Source organism: Dreissena polymorpha, chromosome 4, assembly GCF_020536995.1.
Source record: "Dreissena polymorpha isolate Duluth1 chromosome 4, UMN_Dpol_1.0, whole genome shotgun sequence".
NCBI lineage: Eukaryota > Metazoa > Mollusca > Bivalvia > Myida > Dreissenidae > Dreissena > Dreissena polymorpha.
In genome coordinates, this window is record NC_068358.1 from 130,655,728 (window position 1) to 130,669,157 (window position 13,430).

Here is a 13,430-nt window from a genome sequence, read left to right on the forward strand (position 1 = left end):
TTTTTTTTCAAAACACAGTGCCATTTTCTTATAATTCTTACACCAAAACAATTTTAATAATTCTTACATCAAACCGTATTTTTGATAATTTTGCTATCATGATGTAAGGCTATACATTGTTTTTATTTCAAAAGACAACGGTCTTCATTCATTTGGCATCATTAAGCTTTCAAACACGGAAATACGGTTTCTTATCATATTGCGAAAATATAGGTTTCGAAATATTAAAAAAAATATTTATTCAGTACACTGATTCACATCGGCATATTCGCAACATCTAAGAGAGCAACGCTTGATGACGCTCACAAGCGGAAAATCTCAATACCGTAAAAGACATTGTCATAATCAAACATCGGAAATTGAATCACTGAACATCGTTAATCAACATACGTCTGTTAAAAGAGACACTGAAATTGGAGAAAGCATTGGCGTAAATAATATTTTTTTCGCCGTAACTATGGTTCGCTGTATTATATATAGATCACTATTTCAAATGTTAGCCTATTTTAAGTTGTTAACTCTGGCAAGGTGTCTCTGTTTATTAATTATTTTCGGAGGAAAATTGCATACATTTTTAAAGATTAATTGATTTGATGAATAATAAGTTTTGCTTCTCGCCTGGGTTATTGCGAAAACAATAATTTAATAATAATGATTTCGTAATAATGCGTCTTTATTTAAGTAGTAGTTAAAGTATTTTATAAATGTCGCGTGCTAGCTCGTATAAAGTATGTATAATTTACGCATAATTATTTTAATTAATTAATAAGAGTAAAACATGACGGAAATTTTATTAGTATTTTGTCTTAGGTATTTGGTGATCATATACCCTTGTCTCATAACATGATAATGTTGTGTGGAGATCGATATGGCAATAATGATATTTGTATCCGATGTCAATGTCCGTATATTGTAACATGAAAACGTAATTTAAGACAACAATAAAACATAAACAAACGAACATTTTACAAGTTTGGTGTTAATAGTGCTAAGTTTCCAACGCGTGTATGATTGTAATTTAAAGCTCAGTAGTTTTCTTGTAAATTGCCTTCATTAACCTTACGATGAATTTGATGCACACATATATTTGAACGTCATAACTATGGATACTATTAGTTTCTTATTTCGACTCGAGTAATGCCGATCATGAAGTATCCGCCGCCTTGATAAGACAGCGATTAGATTGTTTAAAAAATTATATAGCGCATTTCATGCAACAATTTAGTATTGCATGAAAGCGCGATGTACAATGTATGTTTGATAAGTTTTGTCTACTTAAAGGGGCCGTCCAACAGATTTTGGCATGTATTAAAGATTGTCATTAACAGCTTTAAATGCTTTATATTGATAAATTTAAACATTTGAACTAAAAATCTCCAGTAAAAAATAAGAATACAATTAAAAAAAGAAGAAAAAACGTTAACCTCCACAGGGCTCGAACCACTGACCCCTAGAGTCATGGAAGCTTGGAGTAAAATGTTTCCCGACTTTACCACTCGACCATCCACGCTTACGTCAAATGCGGGGGTACTTTTTAGCTATATAAGCAATCCTCGTAGTTTCCCAAAATATCGATTCGTGTCGAACGACGTTTTAATCTGTTGGACAGTCCCTTTAAGTAGTTCTTCGAAAATTCCGAAACACATAAACGGCAATTATCAGATACTTACATATATTAATATATATTACGACTTTATTATCTATTTTTCATTTTATGTTTGTGCCTACGTTGATCTGATAGATTATATTGCTGTAAATGTCCATGAAGTAATATTAACATATATTAAGACTATTTTATGTCTGTTTTATTTTGTGTTTGTACCTTCGTTGATCTAGATAGATAATATTGCTATAATGGTATTGTTGTAATCTTACGTGTGTAATTCCTGCACGAATAAATACGAAAATAAGTACACTTATAAATCGCGTTGTGTATGCTAATCCGTTCCAAGAGTGTCATGTTGGATGAAACAATATTGAAATAACGTATGTTTAAGTGTGATACGGTCAAACATACGGTTTTGACGCTACGATGGTTTATTTTAAGTCTAGTGACGTTTGTATCTGCAGTGAAATATACTGGTCTGTTGAGTTTTTTCTCGCCATGACTATATTTGAACGCGCGATTTTCAAGAACGGTGAAATGACTAATTTAAATACAATTGTCATGTTTTTCCGTCTCTTGGCATTAAAACAATCTAACACTGTTAACCGAATATATAAAAAGTTACAGAAACATACACAGATATACATGTCTATACGTGTCTACGATTTCATCAAATGTTTATGTTTCCACAGAATGTATAAATAATATGTATGTAGTGAAAGATGTATTCCGAGATTTTTCGAAAAGACATACATTAATGTTATTATAAAAATAAAACATTAAAACGGTATTTTGTTCTTCCTGGTGCATAGTCTACGATATGAAAAAAGAGTCATGCGCTTCTATTAAACTGTGCGTTCTTCCTTTAATACGATTCTTAATTGCAAAAGTCATGTGCTGAAATATCCCATCGATTATGGGATTATCTATCATCAATCATTGGTGGCGAGCCTGTTTACGTATGCAGAGGCGTAGAATAGGAGGGAATAAGTACAAGCTATCATGAAAAATTCCGTATTATGGCTGACATTGATTATATAGTCTTGTTAGATCGAAATTTCATAATGTTTGGAGAATGAAGTGTATTGAAACCGACCATGCACGTTTAACGTTATAAACTTAACTAATTTAAGACACGACCAATGAATCAAGCATGCATTCTAAGATATCTATGCATTGAAAAGAAATTAATATACACGACATATGCAAACGGTCTAAACTATCTACACGAAATCACTTTCTTTAAATAACCATGTGTGTGGAAATCGTTATTTAGCTCATAACATTTGCATTGACCATAAGAACAGTCACCGTCTTTTTTTTCTCGGACATGTTTGAGCATGAAGTAAGCGAGTCTGAGATCTAAACGCTTGTGCATCATTTTATTTCACAAAATGCGCATTTGAGCATCACAAAATACAAATAATCTCTCCACGAGCAGCTAATTGCTAATTAGCGTTACACGATCAGCATTATTAACGTACAAAAGTACAATTATGGAGAACCAAAAATCAAGGTAAGTATTGATTCATTGATAACATAATAACATAATTTGAAAGCGAGTTTGACCGCTCGCTTAATGCTTACTATATTTGTGTTTTGAACACATCCTCTGATACAACAAACACGATCACATTGCACCTCATTGCACGTTTTAAGGATTAGAGCAATTATATGTTCTATTATGCCTTTGTTCATTTAAAGAAAGTCCCCGACAATTTCTCCGTAAAGGCAATTCCAAATGTTGAGATTTGTTCGCATTATTAGCAGTCCGTAATTTATTTCTACGACAAACGTATTGCTTAAAGTATACATACACGCCCAGGAAAAGGATTCCTCGGCAATAGTAAATTGTTGTGGACACGTCATAAAACGTGTTTACGGAATCTGCAACACTTGGAAACTCACTTTTCAATACAGTAGAAATTTCAAAAGGCGTATGGCATGTTATGAACACTATAAATATAAAGAAGATAAAACTCATTATGTAAAAGTACGTCTCAAATCGCTGTTTGATAGAACCATGTTGCTTTCGAACTATTACAAAACACTCCAAACTTAACACAGTACAAGGAACAATGAAAAGGACACACAAATCTAAAGATAAGAAAATAGACCGAAGGGACACAAAACGTCGTGAGAAAAAGCATGCTTTTCCATATAAAATTTTACCCGAATCAGACAGAAGCTCGAACGTTGTAATTTGATCACTGTCATAAATTGTATAAAATACAACTGCCCATACATTGTAAGCAGCCGAAAAGAACCAGACCAGGCTAATGAAGAACATGCACCTTCCAGCAGTGATAAACCTGGATGGGTGAAGAATGTTGAGGATTTTCTCTGTCGTTAGCATTATAACTGTGTACGATACTGCAGTTCTGGAAACGCAAAGGGCGTAAAAGTATCCTTTACACATATAGACGGACATGGATCTTCCCTGCGCAAGATGCAGATTATACGGGATCGCACCGATTGCACATATAGCGTCAGCCATGGCCAACGAGAATATGAAGACATTTGTTGTTCGCCCTAAGAGCCGTCGTTTGCAAATGAGGATTAGAACAGTTGTGTTTCCCAATAGATTTAACGAACATATTACTACGTTTGTCACAAACAATGAATACTGATTGACTTTTAAGTCACTATTATCCCCGACGCTGTCGTTTGTTTGCGTTTCGTTGGTCACTGATGTGGAATTCATTATTGATTCACCGTAATCCTTTGACCAGTTGCAATTATGTCCATGTTGTGCAACACAAGTAAAGGTCTTTTGTATTTTTTAGGTCAACCGTGAACTTGACCTTGTGAATTTATTAAAGCATTTGCTGATTCCATATCAACGAAGATTTTCGGATGATTGGAGTTAAACTAAGTTTCAAAGAAATTGTCAGTGTTTATATGCAATTATAATATCGCATGTATTTTTCAGTCGTTATTTGGCTTGGTCGGTTAGAAGGTATAACATGCACTTTCTCGCGTAGATTGCCATGGTGATGTCCCTTATACTCTTGCATGCTCACCAATCGTCTGAAATTAGAAATTATATGACGATACAAATAAAGTATGAATAGAAACTCGTCAACAATTATTTAGCATGAAAATATTTTTTAACAGTAAATTATAGTATGAATTTAACAAGTCTGAATTTATGACTTGGTTCTTCAGCCTGAAGAATACTGAATGGGTACATAAGGTTAAACTGGATTTGGATTACAACTTTTATAAAGAATGCCCCATTATGCAACGCTTTTATAAACAAATATTTAACAATTTATGACACAAAATACAATATCTTGGACGATTGTGTAATAAATTATTAGTGCAGACATATCGGTTTTCTAGTAACAAACAACATCTTACATAGCATTGTCCCACTTAATTATGTAAGTTGTTTGTACGTGCCGGATTATCCCGTGCTTGTTTATAGTAGATTTGTTCCTTGTTCATTTAAGTTCAGCGTTACATAATTCCTTTGCGTATCTTGAAATTTTCACTACCGTAAATTATGAAATGTTCTTAACAAACGTGAAATAACCCTTTAAGACCTGAACACACGAATTAAAATAACGTCTAATAATAATAATACTGATAATTATACTTTTAATAATAAAAACGATTATACTGACAGCGTCAACGACGATGACGATGGCGATGACGATGATGATAATTATGATGATGATGAAGACGACGACGACGATGCTGAGGATGGGGTTGAGGATGATGATGATGATAATGATGATGATGATGATGATGATGATGATGATGATGATGGTGATGATGATGATGATGATTATGACAATGATGATTATCATGATTATCATGATGATGATGATGATGATGATGATAATTATGATGATGATCATGATGATGATGATGATGATCATATAATTTTGGGAAAGAGTGATGTTCGCTGAGAACTTTTGTATATTACCTGCTTATTGTTAAAATAAATGTGGTTACTTTGAAAATGTATTTGAAGCATTACGACCATTGAAGCTAATTGCCAGCTTGTTTTCTGTTTGTAAATGAGGAGTAAATTCGCTTTGTGAATAAATAACTGTATTGTGCATTGATATGCTAATATATGTGGTTTTAGCATCAACGGCATGTTTGTTTGTGTACTGAATGCATACATTTCAAATGAACAATTCAATAGTCTTATAAATTCATGCCCTATAATTATAACTTATGCATTCGAACTACCGGTAAATGCTTTAATTTTTAACGCGTCAAAATGTTTAGACCATTGGTTATGCCTTAGAATTGCGTTTAGATAGATTGCTTACTGAATTAAAGCTTCGAACAGTTATTAATCTTTTATTGGTTTTAATTGATTGAACGATGAAATAACCAAACATCTTAAAATTAAATTCGAGTATTTTGTTCATTAATAACTGTATAAATAAATAAACTCAATTCTAATGGTTCAGGAATTTTTCGGCTCAGTCTAATATATTATAATTTATCGAAAGTCGTTTTTTGAGGCTTAATGTGTCCTTCAAATTTTCGTAAAACTCGTCTCCTACCTTCAGACTTCTGAAAAAACGTGATTGTTTCATACAAATGCATACAAAATCACATGCTACGAATCCGGAAATTCCGATGTAAAAGTTACGAATGGTCAAGAGCTGTCGCACTGTTCGAAAATAAAGCCGACGGAGCGATCGAACTTTTGATAATTTAAAAAAACGTTGATTATTTACATACAGTTGTTTATGTTATTTACAAAATGAAAACAAGAAAATTAGGTAGGTCAAACGTAACATAATGTGTTTTCTATGAAGTAAAGACTTGTCATGCTTAGTTTTATTGTTATACGATAGCAATTCGTAAATACTGAAGCAATTGAATTATTTCCGAAGCATTTCTGATCTAATAAGAATGCACGTTAGATCTACGTCAAACTTAATTTTATGTTGCAAACTGTTATACTTGGATGATTGAAACACAAAAAAACACGGTATTTAATCAGGTTTAACCACGAAACATTATTTTTTAGCATTGCCAAGTCTTTTGATGTTTTTTTTTAAAGATATAATTTTGTTTCAAATAAAAATATTTTAAAGATACTTAGTAAATATTAATTGTTGATTTTAGATAATCAGCCAAAAGAAACACTGTATTGTCTAATGTGAATATGGGCAAGTTGTATAACTTCCTTACTTAAATTAAACTTAATTTATAGTTTTCGCGTTGATATATTTTTTGACAAAATGAAGCAAATGTAATCAAAATCAACGTTAAATATAAGAGTGAAAATGAATAATAACTTACAAAATCGTGGACAAACAATTACAGGTCTTGTATGAAATTGAAGTCAAATTAAAAATAGCATAAAAAAACTGAAGAGCGCTCATATGCCACCAAGTTACATTAAGTCATTTCAATATAATATATATAAAAAAAATCTTGGTGCGTTCTTTGTACTTCAATGACTATGTCTTGTTAATATTTTAAATTGTTTCACTCATTTTTAACGTTAATGAACATCTATTTTAAAAGCGTCATTTTTTACATATACATGTACTTACATGTTAAACTGGTTTGAACAATGAAACAAAATATTCGTGCAAGGACTACACGTTGGTTTGGCTTATTTCAAATTTGATATTATTAGCATTTTAATATGTTAGATAAAGTATGAATTATTTGATGATCATAAAGGAGAAAGTGTACTAAATTTACCGATGTCAGTTCAATATTATTCACATTAGAATTGATGTTTCATTTAAGACATACATTTAAATTTCGACGCAGTTGTAGCTTCTGTCGACAAAACAATTGTGGTAACAATATTTGAAGTTATGAGTTGAATGAGTTATTAATTGGTGAAATTAAACGCTATAATATAATATAATGTATATACGAACCTGAAACATAGGTATATCCTAAAAGCAGATAACGTTCTCGTATTTATCTCTTAACAATATTTGTGTTTAAATAAAAGCATATATCAGCTTCATACTATATTTAATATAGCTATGTCATGATTTACATCACATACAGTTATTGAATATTGAATACTTTTCAAAAAATCATGGACTTCAATAGCGCATCCGAGAAATCCAATTCCTCACATATAAGCTTCGTTGAGGTTGCATGCAAAACTGACATTGCATTCTAAAACAGAGCGTCATTATTCCGATGTTGGTCGTCCGGATCAACGGAGCTGATAACTTAATTCCAAAGGCACAAACGCAGTGCTCTGCAATAGTTATACAATACAGTATAAATTCAAATGCTGCATATTGATGTTAGTCGATGCACTCCGGTTTGTAGAATGTTAATGGAAAGTATAATCATTATTGTTTAAAATTGTTTAAATAAATATTTCTGAAGACATAGAGCATAACAAATACTCAATCCCTAAGAAGCTTACCGAAACAATAACAGTGCAATTGATATCCCTTTTATATGAATAAGCATTAATAACAATCCCCAACCGCTCATATTGTATTTAAAAAAAAAACGCAATATCAGTAAAATATGTTCTTTCAAAGCAGCTGAATACCTAAAAACCACACATAGCAGATAACGAAAAACAAGTGCCAAGCAAAGACATATTGGAAACAGGGAGAGAAACTCCTATACGTATACGAAACGCTCGCGAATGATACAACATAAAATGCACATTATAATACTATAAACACCGATTTGACCCACCTTAAATAACAAACCTCACAATCAGCCAGATTGTACTCCTGCGCGCTAAACAACCATTCAAATAACAACACAGCGAATACAAATTCTCGAACATTAGAATTCATTGGTTTTATGACTTTGACCGATCAATTTGAATCAAATAGGTCAAAAAGCAAATATCGCATAATATGGCATAATACAATTAAAAACGATACGATAATCGGTAATAAATTAATTGTTGTTTAATTACCACTAATAGGATTGCATTCACCAAAACAAAACTATTGGAGTCTCTTCTGACTGCAACGATAAAAATAAAAATAAAACGATTTGTCAGCCAGAGCCTGTCTTTTTGATTGATAAAATATCTAAAATCCCCGTCATATAATACAAATTTGAACATAATCGTGTTTATCTCCGAAAGAAATAGTAATAGGCTACTCTAAATAAGACCTATGGGTTTTTTAATGAATAGGATCAATATTTCATAATATATTAAATATAAACGAGGTTATGCGGACGAAGAAAGGAGCTGTTTTTGAAACCTTTTATGAGATTATAAAACATACACATGCATTGTTTATACTACGATGAAAGCTAATGGCAAAATAGACACCATTAGCATTTATGTTATTGACTGTATAACAACTATTGATATACATGCAATTAGGCTATTTTGCTTGCTAACTGTATCTTTATGAACATATATTATACGGGTAAAGTTAATTTGAACAATTAAATAGATTCCCTGTATTTTTAAAATCGTATTGAAATTGTCGTTAAACATAATTTTTATCGCCAAAATCTCCGAATGTGAAACGCGTTTACTTTCAAATAATGTATTTTCTATGGTGAGTTAGTAAGATATATAAGGCGTTTTCTCTTCGGAAGTATAAGCTCGCAAACAAGTATGCAAAAAACGGTACTGCCTTATTAAAATGACTGAACGGTTTGTAAGTTTAAGCAAGCATTTTCTTCACCTAGCGTAAAACAAAACAAAATCGGCAAACTAGTGTGTATTAGTAACGCTGTATTATATTGAATGCATGCATGCATGTGTAGGCAAAACGTATACGATCAATAAGGTCTCATGGTATACGGCAATCCAAAGTCATGTTCCATATCAATATAATTATAACAAGTATTGAGCCAGACTAAAACCATGTCAGGAAGGGTTCGGCTAAAAACGGTCGAGGTGATCTCATTCGTGAAAAATCGTTGGGTGACAGACATTGTAAATTGTTGGTGACTAATTGTGTTATTTACATTTAAGTTCATATATTCATCAATAATGCAATCTAGTTGACATTCATACCATGAATCATGTTCTTAAAGATAATGCTACCATCATGTAATATTGTATGTTGCTGCGTAAAATCGTTTATTGAAACTCGTCGGGCGAGTATCTAAACGGGTTCATAGACAAAAAAGAAGGACAAAAGGTCGAGGTGTATTAAACAAAAATGGCTTGTGCCTTTGAATCCATATATAACTGAATTCATTTTTGTGTCGAACACCTTATCTGGAGACGCAATAAAACTGCAATTTCAACATACCGTGTTATCATCATCTAACAACTATAAACATCTTAGGGTTACATTAAGTTCAAATGCGATATGGACTGACCGTGTAAAGGTGTTGGTGATTCCTTTTCAAAGAAAAGTAATGTTCTTCGAAAACTTACGTATATACAATCGAAAAGAAACATACTTACAATCCATTGAACCTTTATTCTCTCAATCTTAGAGTATGCTAGTGAAGTTTTGGACGGTCATACTGAATATGAAAGCAAAAGGCTTGAACACTTCAAATTGGAAGTAGATAGAATTGCTTGTGGGTTACCCCTCTATTGTAGTAAAGAGAACTTATATTAATAATCTGGTATTAAGCCTAAGCCTCCAGGAGAAAACGGACAAACTTAGAAACATTTAATAAATTCACTCTCAATTAACAGCCTCTTATTTATCAAATCTATTTCCACAAAATGTCGGTAGTATATCAAATTACAATCTAAGAAATCAAGAGAATTACTCTTTCCCCAATCTCGATTAACTTCATACAGTGGATCGTATTTTCCATCTACAATCGATTGTGGAATAACCTTAAAATAGACTCAAGAGTAAAACCTACAATATCTTCTTTCAGATCAGCGATAACCCCACAGTCATATGTGTGCCCAAAACACTATAATATTGGCAGTAGAAAAGTAAACATTGCTAACACTAGTTTTAGAAATGTGTGAAGTAGTTTAAACTACGCTCTTTATTGATTAAATCTAATCGATGATCGGTCTTGTTTTTTGTTCTTTATGAAGTCCTTGTGAAAATGCGTGGCGTTTCTTTGTTGACTATTTAATTTTTGCACTCAAAAGAGGTTTACTATAAGCAAATTGAACCATAACTTTAATCTTAATTGTTTGCTATGTGGTGAACCCAACATGTCTTTGGATTTAAATGAAATAATGTTCAGAACGGTACAGGCATTCATAGCAAGCTCAGAAAGGTTTTTAATTTTCTTAATAACATTTGCTCACCTACTTTAATGTTTATTAATCTTTGTATGTGTTATACTAACTGATTGTGTTGTTGAACTATAAATAATGTATTTTAGCAATTTATGTTATAAAATTACATGTGAAAGGATCAAGATCATGTTGCAAAAACTTGTAATCCGATGTCACGAATATTTGATGCAATAATTACGTTTATCATGTTAAACAGAAGTTGGCCATTTAACGTGAAAGTACGTACGGCCGTAACTTTTAGCGTATTAGAACAATACATAATGAAATTGAACAATTTCATACAATGATTCAAACATTTTAGGATAAAGTATGTATGCTCATTTAAGTTAAAATAATAATATTTTAGATTTGACTTGTTTCGAAACTATTATTTTTAATGGTACTTTTGTTTGTGATTTGGAATGGGTTGAGAACTGCACTTATATCAGGAAAAGCATCATATAAAGCTTCATAAAATGCAGATTGTACAATTTTATTAATACACGTATAACTAAAGCCAGGTGAAAGTACAATAATGAGGATACTGCACATGATGTTGAATAATCCGATATAACGAGATATTTAAATGACTGAATTATATCATCTCACAGGCGTACCTGCCTTGATTCACTTAACAAAACATGAATATCAGAAAACGTATGTAAACTGCTATGAATGGCAACTGTTGACATGCGTGACCAATTTGAAAGATAAACATAATGTCGATTCCTCTGCATTGTAAAAGAAGAATTGTGAGTCAGTGTTTCGCTAACTTCAAGTTTAAACTTCAGATGAAACTTAGTCTGTGTATGGAATAAATATAAATTTGCAAGTATGAAAACCTTTCAAGGTCATCAGCACTAGCTGCAACATCAAACAGTGTTATTATTAAGACTTTAACCGTTTTGCAAGGAGTTGGTATAATTTTATCTCATACGTTTAATGTGTTGAATTATATATTTAGTATTGATTATCGTCGGTTTCCCTCAATCAATCATGACGTTATACTATAATGATTGATCTGAAAACAAAACAACATGTAAGGTCCTTGGTAGACATTATATTCTTTTTCCACGAAAAACCGACACAATTGTTATAGCTTTACCCAAATATTTGTTGTTTATGCATGCGTTTAGTTTATTTAGGACGTTTTGTTTCGTTATAGAATCAAATATGCGTGGTTAAGTTTAAACATATTTTATTTCCAAATTGACATTACAAATGAATTACAATTCACAAAGTATTATATGAAATAGGGTTGGACCTAAAGTTCTACAACATTATCGGGGGGGGGGGTCTTTTCCAAGAGTATAAAGTTACATCGATTAAGGTGACTGTTTAAGATGTAAATATTAGTCGTCGTTTTGGAAATTTTACGAAAACTACTTAAAAAGATAGATGCAACTACTACTTTGACTATAATGATAGTAATAATAATTATCATAACAGTATTAATAATGGTAATACTAATTATAATAGTAATATATGCGTGGCAGTTAATAAAAAATATCTAGATGAACATCTAGTTTAAGTAATTGTGTCGATTTTTTATTCTTATGTATTTCTTATCTACAAACCGTCTCCGTATCCTAGTAGTTAGGGCGTTCGATTAAGGAAGTTGGCGGTCGAATGTTCGTATGGGGCTCGTTCTGACATGGCAATTTTCCTTTACAGAAATTAGATGCGAATAGGTATGATCGGCTCATACCAAAGCCCGGAGAAATAGATAGTCATCGGGAGTAATAATATACAAAGGTTAAGGTTATAAATCGAGCAAGATGATACTATTAAAACGCCTACATAGACAAAAAACATTTTACACTTAACCCAAGCAGTCAATATGTGGCATTATTTTTAAATTTAATGAATTCGTTTTATCAATCAAAGTACTGACAGTTCTGGTGTGACGATGCTTTTGAAGAGGATGGATATATACAAACATCAATTAAAGTTGATCTACATCATCACAATTGTGTACGAAAAAAATATTTTGGTACACAAATTTTGGGAACGAAAAAAATTATGCCCCAAAAAAATTTGGTTACGAAAAAAATTGGGTACGAACATTTTTTTGCAAAAAAAATAAAAGTTGGGTACGAAAAAAAATTTGGTACGAAACAATTTTGGTAATGAAAAAAATGGAGGTACGGGGACGTAGTTCCCCTGGGAAACTTGACCCAAAGTCAAGTCACATTTTTCAATCTAGGCCATGTCAAACTCAAAGTGTCAAAGTCAAATGAAAGATGCGTTCATTAATTATTGTCCCATGGTTTACTACTGCTGTGAGTTTTTATATAATATAACTGATGACCATCATGTGATAGAAAATTCACATTATCTTAGTATATCAGGTTTAGCAGCCTTTTAGATAACAAAGTTGGCTAGTTTTCAATGTCGCATCTGGGGATCAAACCTGCAGCACATCCTCCTGCAATCAAAGACGACACTCTACCACTAGGCGTTTAGAAAGATTCTGAAATTTGTCGATCCCTCGTCAGAGCAACCAAACCAAAAATTAAGTCAAATATTGCTGACTAGGTATTATTGAGTCAGTTCATGAGAGATAATGGAAGATGCAGCATCTCTCACGCCCCTTAGCATCGCCTTAAGCAGTATTCAATTCTCAACAAGAAAGTGCTGGAGTCATTGATCCCGAGGGACCAGAAACAAGAGGGC

General features: G+C 32.2%; 1 protein-coding gene across 1 annotated transcript; it reads right to left on the bottom strand.

The window, feature by feature from the left end:
- Window positions 1-3,242: 3,242 nt before the first annotated feature.
- Window positions 3,243-4,310, bottom strand: LOC127878784 (QRFP-like peptide receptor). Its single transcript, XM_052425313.1, has one exon. The coding sequence runs from the start codon at window positions 4,308-4,310 to the stop codon at window positions 3,261-3,263; it is 1,050 nt and encodes a 349-aa protein (XP_052281273.1). The 3' UTR covers window positions 3,243-3,260.
- Window positions 4,311-13,430: the final 9,120 nt, after the last annotated feature.

Coding starts and splice junctions, on each gene's coding strand:
- LOC127878784 (XM_052425313.1), bottom strand. CDS start 4,310: ATGAATTCCACATCAGTGACCAACGAAACGCAAACAAACGACAGCGTC.